Source organism: Catharus ustulatus, chromosome Z (genome assembly GCF_009819885.2).
Source record: "Catharus ustulatus isolate bCatUst1 chromosome Z, bCatUst1.pri.v2, whole genome shotgun sequence".
Taxonomy (NCBI): domain Eukaryota; kingdom Metazoa; phylum Chordata; class Aves; order Passeriformes; family Turdidae; genus Catharus; species Catharus ustulatus.
This window is the reverse complement of record NC_046262.2, coordinates 23,509,500-23,524,515: the sequence shown is the minus strand read 5'-3', so window position 1 is coordinate 23,524,515 and position 15,016 is coordinate 23,509,500. Positions and strand designations below refer to the sequence as shown.

The following is a 15,016-nucleotide window of genomic DNA, read 5'->3' as shown; positions in this document are numbered from 1 at the left end:
TTTCCTAGGATTGCATCTATGTGGTTTGCCTTATTTCTCATTGACTGTTTTTCCTCTGGGGAGGTATTTACTCCTATAGTAGACCTGCTTCAGCAAGCCACTTCCAGAACTTCCTATGTTTTGTGAGGTCTAGGGGTTCTGTGAACTAATCACATTTGGGTAAATCTAGTGCTGCATTCTTACCACTTTGTAAAGTAGGTCCTTTTCCTTTGCAGTAGCCCTGGGAATAAACTTAATAATTTAGTTTTCTGTGTTTCCACAGTTAGTATTCATTTTATATCATCATTCTTGGTTTATGTATCTCTGGGAAAACTTCTTTACCTATTTAAGGTCCATATGCTTTTCCTTTCATGAAAACCAATTCTGTTTGTATCCCTATTTCATTAACTCATCCCTCTTTTCTCCTTTTGTATCAGAAGTCAGAGTTTTCTAATAGTTTGATGTCGTTTTATCTTTGCACATTTTTTCCTCGGGGGGAGCCTTTTTTTTTTAAAACAGACTGAATGCTCACATGTTTCTGTAACAATCAATTAGCATTTTCAGAGTTGCCGTTGGAGCTTTTCTGTTCTATCTTGGCTTTGTAGCCATTGGTGCTTTAAGGGTGTGCACATGAAAATGACAGTTTTCCTAGCTCATTAGCATTGAGTACTGGTTTTTAGATCTTTTTGTGCTATAACTGTGTCCAGTGTCAAGTACAATGTTTCTTGACTTGTGCTAACAGTCAAAAACAGGCCCAAAAGCATGTTTTCCAACTACTTTCCCCACAGACTTATAGCATGTGCCAAATAAACACTACTGATTTTCTAAGAATATTTCTTATTTGAAGTTACAAAGTGAAGAGATTCTGGTAGAAAAATAATACCCTGAAGTGGTACCTTTGTTTTCTTTTTCTGTTTGGGAGAGTTTAATTTCATGCTCTGTCTGAGGATATGATAGATGGTGTGTATATAGATATATATACATAATCAGACTGTATGGATATTTGTTCTACCTGTCTCTGAGAACCTCAGGTGACAGACACTTCACAAACTCCCTCCAAGCCTGTTCTAATGGGTTGCTGTCTTTTAGGATTGTAAGATGTTTCTTGGTATAATAATTTAATTCTCCCCTTCCTGTGTTTGATCTTTCCTGTTCTATCCATTGTTGTTACGGAAGACATTTTAATCCCCATTAGTAATCTCCTTTTGCCTTATTTAGCATAGTTCGCTCAGCCTTTCTTTGTGGGTGATGTTTCTTGATGTTTGACTGGTTGCTGTCATACAGATTCACTCTTGGTCCACTCAGTATTATTACATGTTTTTTAGTGTGTAGCATCAGAAAATTTTTAAAAAGTACCTTCACATTTTAGATAGCACATGTTTATGTGCTGGTCCACAGTTTAACGCCTGTGCTATGTTACCTAAGTCTGTTTTCGAATTTATTTTTTCCCCTACAGAAGATCTTTCTCTTTTTTTGTAAGGCATGTTAGTATGTCTCTCCCAAGTGAGCAGAACAGACTAGGAACAAAAACCTGAACAATATCTGAAGCTACTTGATGCCCAAGGTTATGTGTGATCAAACTTCACTAGCCCAGTCCTCACTAGTGAGTTGCCTTGTGGCTTCAAAACTCTCCATTCTATAGGCACCCCATTTGCCTTTAGGCAGTTGCAATCCAGAGTGACAGTCATGTGGCCTTGTGCGGACTTAGATTTCCTGAGAATGTAATCAATGAAACATTACTAAAATTAAACTTAGTACAAAACTTTGTTTTCATACAGTCTCAAATGGAATAGCAAAATCATCTCAATAAAGTATGTGCCAGATATCTTCAGTACAACTTGTAGTCTATCTGCAACTCACTTTCAGACATTTATGGATGATAAAGTGTAGTTAATTAAGACTGTATCTAAGCAGAATTCTTCTGTTCAGGGAAGTTGATACAAAACAAAAGAGTAAAGTATTAATATTTACTAAACCAATGCAGTTTCCCATTGCTGACTCTTATTCTGGCATGAGCACCTTTTTTTTCAACTTCAGCTGCTTCCATGCACAAACTAGGAAAAGACTTTATTGAATCACAGAGTACTCTATTGCTATAGCTTTGATGTTGTCAAACCCGATGTTGCATGTTGCCAACTTCTGCCAAAGCCCTAGGTGATTTCAACCCCCAGGTGAAATTATTATTTTCTAATAGCTTGTATTATGGTTTAATTTGCTGAGGCAAGTAGGTGGAAGGTAGTTAAAACTGTTACCTGAACCTACAAATATGTCTGTTCATATAAGAGCTGAACTTGCCTAGATCCCTTAGTGAAGGTGTTGGCTTGAAGGATAAATGATTCTCTGTACCTTGCAGCAAGCAGGCTGAGTGAAGGGCAAGCACAGTGAAGTGAGATTTGCAGTCAAGTCTGCTGTCTTCCTCTATAGCTTGCTAATACTTATTTTGTACAGCTGACACTCTGTGTTACAGTAGTGAAGTAGACCCCTATGTTGCTGGTTGTAGTATCAGTAGTGCATGTGATGTTTCACCCTGCACTGATGGTACTTTTAAAACTTGTCCTGTTACCATAACTGCTGTTACAAAAAAAAAAGTAATTTTGGAAAGTTCAAGCTCCACCAGAATTTGAATGTTTCTAGTAACACAGGGGTCTCCTTGTGTTCCAGTATTGAGTAGAAAAAGAGAGAATGCTCCTTTCTTGTACTTACCAAAGGAAGGCAGAAACTGGGATTTTTAATAGTTTCTTGTGCTTTATGAGGCATAAACACACAAATTCTGAAATGGGTTATTTTCCTTACCCCTTGGAGCAGTGCTAAGATATGCAGGTGCAATAAATACCTTTTTTTTAAAAGAACAAAATGTTTTGATTCTGGCAACTCTTACAGGAAAATATGGTTTATCTGAGGAAATGTTTTCAGTTTCATCAGTCTTCCATGCAATGATCTGTGCATTTTGCTTGTAAGAGTTTTTTCCCATTGTGTTGATTTAGAGCTCGAGTCATAATTAAGACAGCAACAAAGAGTTTCAGGATTGTCTTTTTCAGAATCTTTAGTATCTTGCCTTTTCTGTTAACCTTACCATCCAGTAGAATGCCTAAAATGTTGCTCTGAACTTAAATAAAACAAAAATCATTGCTGTCAGGAGCAGTTTTTGCTATTACAAATACCCTATTTTATCCTGATATACAAGGAAAGAAATTGTTCTCTGAGGCAGCAAAATCCCTCCTGAATCACTGGTTATTGCTGAACAAAGAGAGAAATCCATGTTCATCTTTGAAGTCTAGCAGAACTAACTTCTGTGCCAGATAGCATGAAGGTAGTAGTTGTAATGTTTCTTAATATTGCCTTATTCTGAACTAAGAAGTAAACTTAGTTGAAATAAAATGTGCAGTCATAATTCAAATGTATGTTCTTTAGTAAAAATTGAATAGTTAATGTGCAACAAGGTCTGCCAGTGAGAAAATTATAGTATTGAGCAAACCACAGACCACCAAAAAGACAGATGTTCTAAGAAAGACCAGTGTTCTAAGAAATATTTGAATATGCAAAATATATTAAAGCGTCTATAATAGCTTGCAGACCATGTTTCACTGAGGAACATTCTTAGTAAGTGGGTTTTTTGTTTTATTATATGGAAGACAAAGAGCTTTCTGTTGAAAGAAGATTATTTTAGAAATTTTTATTTTCAAATTTGAATGTGTACAGTGCTTATTTTGTGATGCACTTTATGTAATTTTTAAGCTTTCTCTCAAAAAATATTCAGCAGTCTCATAAATACTTGTATTCAGTTATTACTGTAGAAAAAAATCAATTATTGCAGCTGTAGAAAGCTTTTTTCTTAATTTAATGTTTGAAAGTGTTTTATTTTTATGATGAGATATTTCTGAGTGCCAGGTAGCTGGTAGTACTTGAATTTTTATGTGGAGTGCTCTCACTTGTGAATACAGAGTTTACCTGAAATTTATAAAACAGTATAAATCAGTTTATTACAGAACCCTTTGAGAGGGTATTGGTATTGTCAGCATGCTGATGTTCTGTTTAAAATGCTGTTTTGTTTAAATGTTTAAAACATTTAAAAGTTTGGGTATAACTATAGCAGTTATAATTTATTGTTTAAACATAACTTAATTAACACTATTTTGCTTTTGCTTCTACAGTCCATACAGTGACACTGTTTCTTAATATCTTTGGATGTCTGGCCTGGTTTTACGTTGATTCTACACGAGGGGTTGATTTTGGATTGAGTATTCTCTGGTTCTTGCTTTTTACCCCTTGTTCTTTTGTCTGCTGGTACAGACCACTTTATGGAGCTTTCAGGTAACAACTTCAGCTTGTCAAAATGCATTAACATTCCAGAATTTGCTTGATTATCATGATGATAGTCCTTTAAAGTGTTTTCATTAGAAACAAAGAGTGTTTGCAGATGCTAGTAGTTAGTAATATCATGGAATAGCCTAAAAATATATATCCTTTTTACCGCGGACAAAGTATTTGTCGGAAATACTTAACTTTGTTAAAGTTAATAGGGGCTGGTAATATTTGCATAGAACATTCTCATTTAATCTCTGTCTTTTCACACCAAGAATTTGAGTAGGTTAGTGTCAATAGTGTCTTAATTTTTCTGCTTCCTGAATGAACTTCATATATAGCTACTCTTCAAATCTTGAATTTTTAAGTGATAGATGCCTACAGTATCTGTAATTGAAATAGGCTGAGAGTCTTAAGAATTAATAGAGCAGGTATATAGTAAACAAACTAGTATTTTTCCTAGTCTTAGTAATCTTTGCAAACTTCAGAAGCATGAGGTGTGTGATTAAGAATAGAATGGTGTGTTTGCATGCAAAATTAAACTTCTTCTTAGTGAAAACCAGCATGTAGAAGTTTAAAGTCCTTTACTCCTAAAGTTTTTGGTTTTTTTTACATTGAAGTGATTCAGGATGTTCTCAGTTAAAATACTCTTAGTCTTGCATTAAAAGATTGATGACCAGAAGTTGCAAGTAGCTGTAACATTTAGACTACAGAAGTATTTCTTTTTCCTAACTTATCTTTGAGGAAAATATTTGAGGAATCATATTTCATTTCTTGTCTAGTAAATCCATAGCTTTTCTTAGAGAAAATTGGTTGGTTGAAGAAGGAAAACTACTACTTGCATATTCAACTTTCAGTTGTTCAGCTGAAAATGAAATAGTTATTGAACTGAACTGGTTGTATAGAAATTATAAACTCCCCTCTGCAGGAAGAGCTATTGAGGGCAAAATCTGTTTCTGTAACTTAATTAAATTATTTCTGCTTTCTTAAGAACTCTAGCAGCAAGCATATCATATGATCAATAGTTTCCACGGTAGTAAGTTGAGTCTTCGTTGAAATTTTGCCTGTACATTTATATTTGGCACTTTAAAAAAAAATTTATTTTCAGTCTTTGTAAGGCTGGCATTTTATTAATTTAAATGACAAATATATTTTGTACATTTTACTTAAAATAATAGCTGCTTCAGTATTTTGGTGTGTCCTGTGTTTCAGTAATTCCATTTTTGAGATTTTATTTCCTTTCATAAGTTAAATATTCTCTTCCCATCTTGCCATCATTGTGAACTTCAGTCTGAAAGTGGAGCAGAATTCTTTTTACAAACTTAAATTGTTAGTTGAAGAGGCCCTGCTCTGGGCTGAACAGGGCTTTTTTAGAGATGCAGGTGGCAAAATCGCTATATAAAAGAAGAAACAGCAGCTCTTGTAAATAAACCCTCTAAAAAAACCACAGAATTGCTGATGCTTCAGGTCACTTGATAAATGAAAGTACTTATCCTATAGTTAATGCAGAAAAGAGTTAGATTGGTATTACATAATATGAATAAAAATGATGATTTTACTGGCTGTTTTAATCTTTTTCCCTCCCACCTCTTTCAGGAGTGACAGTTCATTCAGGTTCTTTGTGTTCTTCTTTGTATATATCTGCCAGTTTGCTGTACATGTACTTCAAGCTGCAGGATTTCAAAGATGGGGAAACTGGTGAGTATTCTGTTTGCCATAATGTTGTACTGTCTGTAAGACAGTCAGATTTGAGGTAACAACTGCAATACAGTCTGAGATTTCAAAGAAATAATCTTGTGTTCATTGGAATGTTACATTTAGTGCTTAAAAGAAAGCATTTTTGAGTGCTCTTAACTAGGAGAAGTGGGTGAAATGTATCCAAAGAATGTGAGGTACTTCTGTTGCTTGGTTGGTCAAAATTTTATTCTTCAATTTAAACCACTTTGAACCAATTACTCTTTCATTACTGCCTCCATTTTGGTGGTAAGGAGTTATTACTTGTTCTGTATTTAAGGTAAAGGAAAGCAAAAATTTAGACATCAATAATATATACTTTGCATATTTTTTGTATTATGAGGTATTTCTAATTATATTTATATACTTCCTACTTACTGAAAAATTCATGGCTAAAATTTGTAGAATGAGTTAACAAGGCATTTGGGTGAATATAGTGGTATATCTGATATTATTTTAAAAGTTCATTTGACTGAGTCACATCCATATTCTGTAATAAGTTGATCTTTCTTTTAAATGTTTGCAAATATATAAGCTTTTACATGAAACTTGTATGTATATTATCTTTTATTTGAGTCTTTGAGGTCTAATATTTAGATTTTACAAGGAGAAACTATGGGGAATCAGTCACTGTCTCCTTGAACTAAAGGAATTAACTAAAAGCAAGGTTGTAGTAGCCAAATGCTAACATGAAGTCACGAGTGGCAGTAGCTGGGTAATGGCACTTCCCTCTATCAGTGATTTTTGCTGCAAACCTCAAAATATATGCAAGGCAGACCAAACAGCATTGCATTAGAATTGTTATATAAGAAAAGATCCTGCTTTATTATTTTTGCTCTGGAATCCTCTGTTGCTTATTCATCCAAGTCTGGGAAGTGTGCTTTTAAGCATACATGGGGAAGAAGAGTTGAAAGTAGTCAGATCATCAGAAAATCCTAATTGCAGTTCGGATTTTGGGGTTTTGTGGTGCATTACAGTGGGACATAGTGGATATCAATGAAGTATGAAGCAGGTAGGGGAAAGTTTCAGAGTTTGGATTTACATAATTTTTTGCCTTTTTTTTAAATAACTTGGAAAAATCTTTTTCATTTTAATGCTTGGGATTTTGTTCTTAAGGCAACCTGCTTTTTTAGTTTTCAGGTCTGAAACTGTTGGTGTCTGTTGGTGTTTCAATTTTGAAGAATGGGGAAATGCTTGAAGTAGATACTTATATTGCAGTTTTTCTGTTAGTTCATCTGATGCTCTACTTAAAAAAAATTTATTAACCTCAGTTGAAAAAGCATCACTATGTAGATACACAGTGGATCTTCACATGGAAGCTGTGTATGTGTGGTGTTTTCCTGTTCTGTATTTAGAGAAGTTAGAAACTATATTTTAGGGATATTTTCTCATGTAGTTTTGAATCAATCTGTAATGACAGTATAACAAAATAACTTCAAGACGTTGAGAAGCAGCTCTTTAATTTCTCTACAATTTTGTTCAAGGATAATAATATTTACAGCAATTTTTCATATAGTTTCACTGCATTTTCTGTGAAAAAATGGAAATAAAGCTTTAAAAGCATATCATAGAACCAAAATATGCTTATGTAAAATTTCCATGATTTTTCTTCAAAAATACTCAAAATGATTCAGAACCAGGAGGTTATGAAGTTTTCTTTAATGAGGGTATCTTTGGTTAAATGTTCATGTGCTATACTAGTAAAATTTGTTCTTTCTCCTTCCTCCAGTGGGTGGATTTCATCTCTTACTGGACTTAATAAGAGTATTCCTGTTGGCATTATGATGATAATCATAGCTGCGCTTTTCACAGCATCTGCTGTTATCTCACTAGTTATGTTTAAAAAGGTAAGTTGCATATTATTCCCCTCTTTTGTTTTCTACATTTGATTTGGATTTTGCTTTCTGTCTTGAGAGAGGTACTCTTTCACAAAGTAGTGGGGATTAAGTTACAGTAATTTCACGAATACAAGCCGCAATTTGACAAAAATTTTGGTGGAAACCTGGAAGTGCGGTTAATAGTCGGGGGCGGCTAATATGTGAATAATTTTCTGACATTTACAACCCCAGACGTGCCAGCCAGGGCGCCGAGCCAAGCACCTGCCAGTAAAAGCCGGCATTCCGCGATTGTTACAGTGTTACTGTGTTGCCCTGGCTCCCTGCAGCGCCATTGCCGCGGCTCGGGGAGCCGACGGGAGCCCTGCACCGCCATTGCCGCGGCTCAGGGAGGAGAGGGGGGGGCCGCGCCGCCATTGCCACGTCTCGGGGAGCCGATGGGAGCCCCGCGCAGCCATTGCTGTGGCCCGGGGAGGAGGCAGGGTGCTTTGTCCGTGCCCACCGCCGGCACCACGGGCGCGGGAAAGCTCCGTCCCCGCCCGCCGCCGCTGCCGTAGGAGCGGGGGAAGCTCCGTCCCTGCCTGCCACCGCAGGACAGCGCCGACCCGGGGTGACCGAGCCCAGTGGCAGCGGCGGCTGGCCCCGAGCGGCAGCACCGGGCTGGGCCACCTGGCCCCGTCAACAGCCCCTAGTGGGCCGAGCCTGCACAGCCTTAGCTCAGCCAGTAAACCCCGCCCTCCCACGGTTCTGTTACTAATTGCACGCGGGTCCTCGCTGCGAACGACAGAGCGGCTTATATTCGGGTGCGGCTTATTTATGGATAAAAACCGAAATATTGGCCAACACCCAGAGATGCGGCTTATACTCAGTGCGGCTTGTATTCGTGAATTTACTGTATATTCTTCAAGGTGAGCCTTACCCTATTAACAACTGTACAGTTTTGCTTATACTGCTGTGGTTACAAAATGCTGTTTCTACAATGTTGGTATTTTCTGCAAATGGGGAAGGATAGCTCTGAATTAGAGAACCTGAGAGGTAGCCCCACCACAAAGGAGTAGGTGAATGCACCGGACACTGTGATGGCAGCTGTAGATGCCAGGTTGTCCATCAGGCGCAGAGAAGGGTGACTCAGCTGGTTGCTGAGTTTCAGCTCTTACCCAATCATTCATATTAAAATCAATAGGGAGATGCTCAACACCTCAGAAAAGAGTTTTTATTTCTCTGTCTCTATTTTAAAATACTTTTTTGCCAGCCAATGATGCAGGAGTATAAAAACTCAAAGAAATAAACTCTTTCTCTGTGGTTACTTTTGCTGAATTTCCAGCCAGAAGAGTTAAGTATAGACATTGATGTGTTAGTAAGTCATTGAGATAAATGTAACAGAGAATTCTGATGATGTTGTGCTGGCTGAATTCTAGTAATTCAGCCTCAGTTACAGTTAGGTTTAAAGATTTTACACATACACAAATTCAATTCTTTTGACCTGTTCACAGTAAACTAGAAATTTTAAGTGTGTGCCTGGAGATGTTCTTTCTTGTCTTCTGTGGAAATACTCTATAGATGAGAAGAAACAAGCAAGAAAAGCATGTGGTAGAATATATTTTTACATTTTTCTTACTGTATGCATCCAGATTCTTCCCAAAAATTTACATATTCATATATGACTTTGCATATCTTTCTGGATGAGAAATAGTCACATTTATAACAGAAATTTTCCTTCTACACTGGAATGGAAACGTCTTTGTAATATTATTTGACAACCTTTTTGTGACTTAACTGAGTCACAAATAGCATTTGCATTTTAATACTCAGGTAATTGGAAGTTAATCAGGATTTTTTGTGTGTTTTTGTTGATTTTTATTTTGTTATATGCCATATTGTTAAGTCATTTGTAAGTCATGTTATTTATTCCTCTGGTTATTATGCAGAGCTATTGGTCATCACACTAGTTTTGCAAATATACCTGTGTAATTAGGATATTTTGAAATTTTTAATATTCAGTGATAGTGTAGCTTACTCTTGTAACCAGAGTAACTAACATGTTTCTAAATACTGTTGTAGAGAAAAATTCACCAAATATACATCACACATTTTAGTAAACATGATGAGACGCCTCTGAACTTGCAGATAATTATAGATATCCCCCACAGTCAAATTGTGTGTGCAACAGGACAGTGAAAAATTCAAAAGTTTGTGGGAAAAAATTCCATGTTCTCATCTCTGGATTCTCTCAAACACATGAACAAATCCCCACCTCACAGCTCTGCTTTGCATTTGAGACTTTTCTGTTGGTCTGCTGAGCAATGGGAAGCACAGCACCATTTTCTCAGTGCTTTTCCCCTCCGCAGGTGCACGGGCTGTACCGGACGACTGGTGCGAGCTTTGAGAAAGCACAGCAGGAGTTTGCCACGGGGGTGATGTCCAACAAAACTGTACAAACGGCTGCAGCCAACGCCGCCTCAACAGCGGCCACCAGTGCAGCTCAGAACGCCTTCAAGGGTAACCGGATGTAGAGAAGCAAAGTCACTGCAGTTCTGTTCAGCTGTTCTTTATTTTCCAGTCACTTACTGTATTCCCTAATTGCCTAGGTCAAAATTCACACAGCATGTTTGTCTCTTCTGCAACTGTGCATGGGTTAAACCCAAAATGTTTGGTTTATTTTATTATAAATTTATTTATTTTAAGAAGAAAACCATTTTTTCCCCTTCTTTAACATGTTGAATTCTGTAATGTAAAGCTTTCCGTATGTTATGGAGGATAAATAATTTCAACAATTGGCCTGAGAATGAACTACAGTACATAATGATCAAATCAATGTAATGAGAAACTGGAAGTTTTTTTAGCAATTAATTCCAGTATTTTTCTTAGGTTCAGGAAAGCACTTTGGATTAATTATTTTTCTTTGCAAGAACTCATTTCCCTGTTTCTACCATAAGAAGTGGGGTATACTGAGAGGTATTGTTAGGTTTGACTACTGCTTTTGCAATTTCAGCAGCTGCTGGGAGTCAAATACAATAAGGCAGAGAGTATAAATTCTTCCCTTGTTTGGTTTTGTGGTTTTTTGTTTTTTTTTTAGTTAAGTCTTTTGATATAAACCTGTAAGTTTGCATGAATACTGTTTAGTTACCTGATCTTGTTTAAGTAGTGTTTTGGTCCAGAATTTACCTGCACCACTGTATAACATTTGTTTGTGTCTATTTCCATGGAGTATTCTCTGCCTGTGAGAAATTACTATGGGGCATAAACATTTTCTGTAATAGAATAGTTCAGTTTAAGGAAGTTAACTGGTGATTTCAATCACAGAGCTGAATGATTATATATTTGCTATTTTTAACTTCAGTATTCACATATCCCCTGTCCCTCTTCTATGTTCAGTGGTATTTTTGTTTTATTTGGGATTTTCTTGGTTAGTTTTTTGTTTGGATTTCTTTTCAAGTATAGATTTATGTGTAACAATGGTATAAATCTCTGGCCCGGACAACCACTCGGTTTGCTGCCTGTCCAAAATACTATATACAGTATTTAGTTTTCTAACAGGAATGTTGTCTAAAACCAGGCTCTTTAAGCAATGGCATTTAGCAGATATTTGAATGAATTTTAATATTAACTCAGCCATCTCTGTGATGTGATTTAAGCTATAGGAAAAAAACTTTTAAACTATTTTGATTCAGCAAAGGGAGAAATGTTTATTTTTAATAAAGTTAAATTTTAACTCATTGAATTGGAGGCCTAAGAGGTTGGATTGGTGCTGGGAAACTAACAATCCATAATGGTACATACCATCACAATATTATAGAATATAATATCGTCAGGACTTAGTATGAGTTTCCCTCCTTTGAAGATCTTGGATTGCCTCATGAGACTTAGGCAGTTTTTCAGACTCTTCCAGAAAATAGAAAGATGTTGTCCCACAACCTGTGTTAAGTATACACCATGGCTGAAATTAATTCAGTTTTTAAGTTAAATCATCTTTAATAACACAGCATAAAGTTCTGAAGCCCTTCCATGTTCTTAAAGTGGACTGAATTGCATAGAGTCTGTTTCACTACACTGTATTAATAATAACAGAAGCTTATTTTAAAAAATACTTCCCTAGCTTCGTCCTTGAATCCATAATATACTGTTAGCATGAATTCTCCTATTAGTCTCCTTTTGTTTACAAATTTTTTTAAACCAGCCTTGAATCTGAATAAACGTCATAGTTTCCCCTATGCTGAAGTTCCCATTAATGAATATACTTGCTTAAATATTCTATCTAACAAGGCTGTTAAAATGTCATAACAGTGGACATGATAACATTGGACTTAAATTTGCGTGGCATGTTTTTAAAGCTTTCCAGATGAAAGTCACTGTCCTCAGCTGAGATTGGGGACCATCATTCTAGAAGCTGTATATCAAGATTCTTCTTTTCATATTTTAAATTTAACTTGAGGGTTGTATCTAGGAACTCTGCTATGGATTACTTTTAAATCTAAATTTAGGGATTTCTTTTGGTATCTCTTGGATGGGAATCTTAGGGACTTCATCCTTACAACTGTAGTTGAACATTGCAGTGTAATGTTCTGTGTATAAGAATTGTTGATTTGTAATATCATGGGTTGAATGTACAGCTTTAAGCCTTCTGAGTGAAATTCAGGGTTGCGTCTCGTGAATTCTTGAAACGAGAAATCTGTGACACTTTGCAGCCCAAAAGGGAGGGAAGAGTTTGTTCAGCTTTGACAACAGAAGGCTGAGATTTGTTAAAATATTTTGTACCTAACAAAAATTAGATTTTACAATCTCTTATTAATCAGAGTATGACACCCACTTGAGTTGTCTTTTTGTAGTATTGTGACAAACAGAGTACAAGGTATGAGGTTTAAACACTGGAATGTCAGTAGTCATTGATCTGTAATTTAGGAGTTGTTTTTATTTATCTGAGGATGTTTGTATATTTTGTAAATTACTAACAATGTTCTGCCATCCTGGTGAATGTCATGGTTCTGTACAAATACACTTCTTCTGTCCCTCTGTTGCATGTCTGGGTAGTTCAGAAGTTTTGTATATTTATTGTATTAACACAGTGTCATAGAATAAAAAAAACCTTTTTTCCTAGGTGTTCGCTCTGTATAGTTTTGACCAATAATGGGGATTTTTCTTCTAACAGTCAGGGTGATGTGCAGGGAGGATGATCTATGTGAAAGTCTGACTTGCTTTTTATAATTCTGTATATAGATGCTGTATTTCTGCTGAAATGGTGAAGCAAAATGTCTACTATCAATAAATCCGGTTAAAGATAATTAGTCTACTCAACTGTTATGAAGAAAGTTCTTAAAATACCTGCAGCTTACCTTCTTGTGCTGTAAACTCACGAAGGTTAAAATTAAACATGCTCTGTCATGACTGAATGGAATTCTAGAGGTATGAAGTGATTCTTAAAACATTATTGAAAGTAAAATGAAGTTGCTGAAAAAAGCTTTGCTTTGGTAGTATTTATTTTCTGCCGCTGAATCAACTTTTCTGTCACTGCTGTCCTGCTTTTTCTTTTTTTTTTTTTTTTTTAAGTCACTGTCACAATCTGTTGATTTTCTTTCATGTAATGTCAGTTGCAGCACCTGCTCTCTAGTACTCATCTTTCCGCTGGGTTTCCTCTGAAGGGCTGAATGACTTCATCTAGATGAGTGTGAGGTAGGTAAGTTTGCAGTCTGTGCATCAATGCATGATGCATATTCATGGAATGATACAGTGAACAGTGCTCTGAGGTACAATCAGGATTATTTTGGGAGATGGCAGATACGTGGTTTTGAAGATACTTTCACATGCATGCATCAATCAGTATTGAAATTCTTCTTGATCTTTCTTTGTTATTTACAGACCTAGGATGGCAGTGTCCACAGACTAAAGGAAGAGGTTTTGTACTTTCTTGTAAATGTAAGCATGGTTGTGCCATATTATCCAGTCATGTTTTATGATTAGAATTATTACACAATTTTTTTGCTCTTCATGGGAGATAATTCCTCTGGTTTGCTCAGGTTATTTTCCTCAAGAAGTTTTAAGTATGGAGTTGGAAAAGCATGCACACACTAAGAGAAAAGCATGGGTTAAGAGAACTGTAATTAAAAATACTCAGTGATACTTCTGGAAAGGTATTTCTGTCAAGGAAAAGGCACACACCTAGAATATTCTGGTTATGTATCCCATAGCAGGGCATAGTAGGTCAGAGAGGTAATTAGGTTTGACTCAGTCACATTAAAACGTGTGAATTAGTTGGTACTTTTTTTCTACAAATTAATTTTATGTCTGCAAATAGCTTTTATTTTCATAATTAGAAAAATCAGGAAGATTTACAAAGGAAGTAGTGCAGATCTAGCTCAGCAGCAAAAACCAGAGAAACTTTATACAAGTATTAAACTAGATACAGTGTCACATGATAGGAAAAGAGAAAGGCATTGGTAAGGATGTATAACTTGAGGCTCATGCTGCCATACATTTTGTTCTTGAAAACAAAAATTAATTTTCTAGCAGTTTAATGGAAATATATACAGCTCAACTAAAATTTGCTTTTTGTTGGATGAAAGTGATTACGTTGAACAGTTGTGGTTTAAATACATTTGTTTTATTGTCTCTCAATACACTTGGATCTTCCTGTTCACTAAGTAAAGTGTGTATGTGTGTGTATTACTTTTATATATCTATATATATAAAGGCAACTAAGTAAAGTGTGTATGTGTGTGTATTACTTATATATATATATGTAAAGGCATACTGTCCTGCTTTTAAAGAATGCTCCTTCGTGTTCCTGTTACATTACACTCAGACATGAAGATAAATACTTCAATACAGAGAAGCTGTACAGAGAAATATACTTCAATACAGAGGAGAATATCAGGTTTTACTACTTTACATGCATGATTTAGGAAGGAAACTTCCAGCTGGAGAGGTGGGAAATGTTTGGGACTGATGTTTAGTGATAAAATTTGAGGCTGTATTAGTAAAAACAGGGCTGGTACAGGCCAGGAAGACAGACTGGCCTCAGTCACTTGTGGCCCTGCACTCAGCTTTTCTGCTTTGTGATTCTGTACAGCTGGAGTTGGGTAGGCAACACTGGCTACAGCCCAGACCACTATACAACTGCCTCTGGCCACTGGTGCCTCTGTGGCATCAGCTGCTCTGCCACTGCTCCAGCT

The 15,016-nt window shown here is 36.2% G+C and overlaps 1 protein-coding gene across 2 annotated transcripts in view; it reads left to right on the top strand.

The window, feature by feature from the left end:
• Positions 1-13,304, top strand: part of SCAMP1 (secretory carrier membrane protein 1) — a 48,640-nt gene extending 35,336 nt beyond the window's left edge. For both annotated transcript variants that reach the window (XM_033085694.1, XM_033085693.1), the window contains 4 exons: positions 4,131-4,290; positions 5,878-5,979; positions 7,745-7,862; positions 10,199-13,304. In XM_033085694.1, the coding sequence (XP_032941585.1) occupies positions 4,131-4,290; positions 5,878-5,979; positions 7,745-7,862; positions 10,199-10,363 (545 nt within the window). In that variant the 3' untranslated portion in view covers positions 10,364-13,304. The remainder of the gene's footprint in view (positions 1-4,130; positions 4,291-5,877; positions 5,980-7,744; positions 7,863-10,198) is intronic.
• The last annotated feature ends 1,712 nt before the right edge of the window (positions 13,305-15,016 follow it).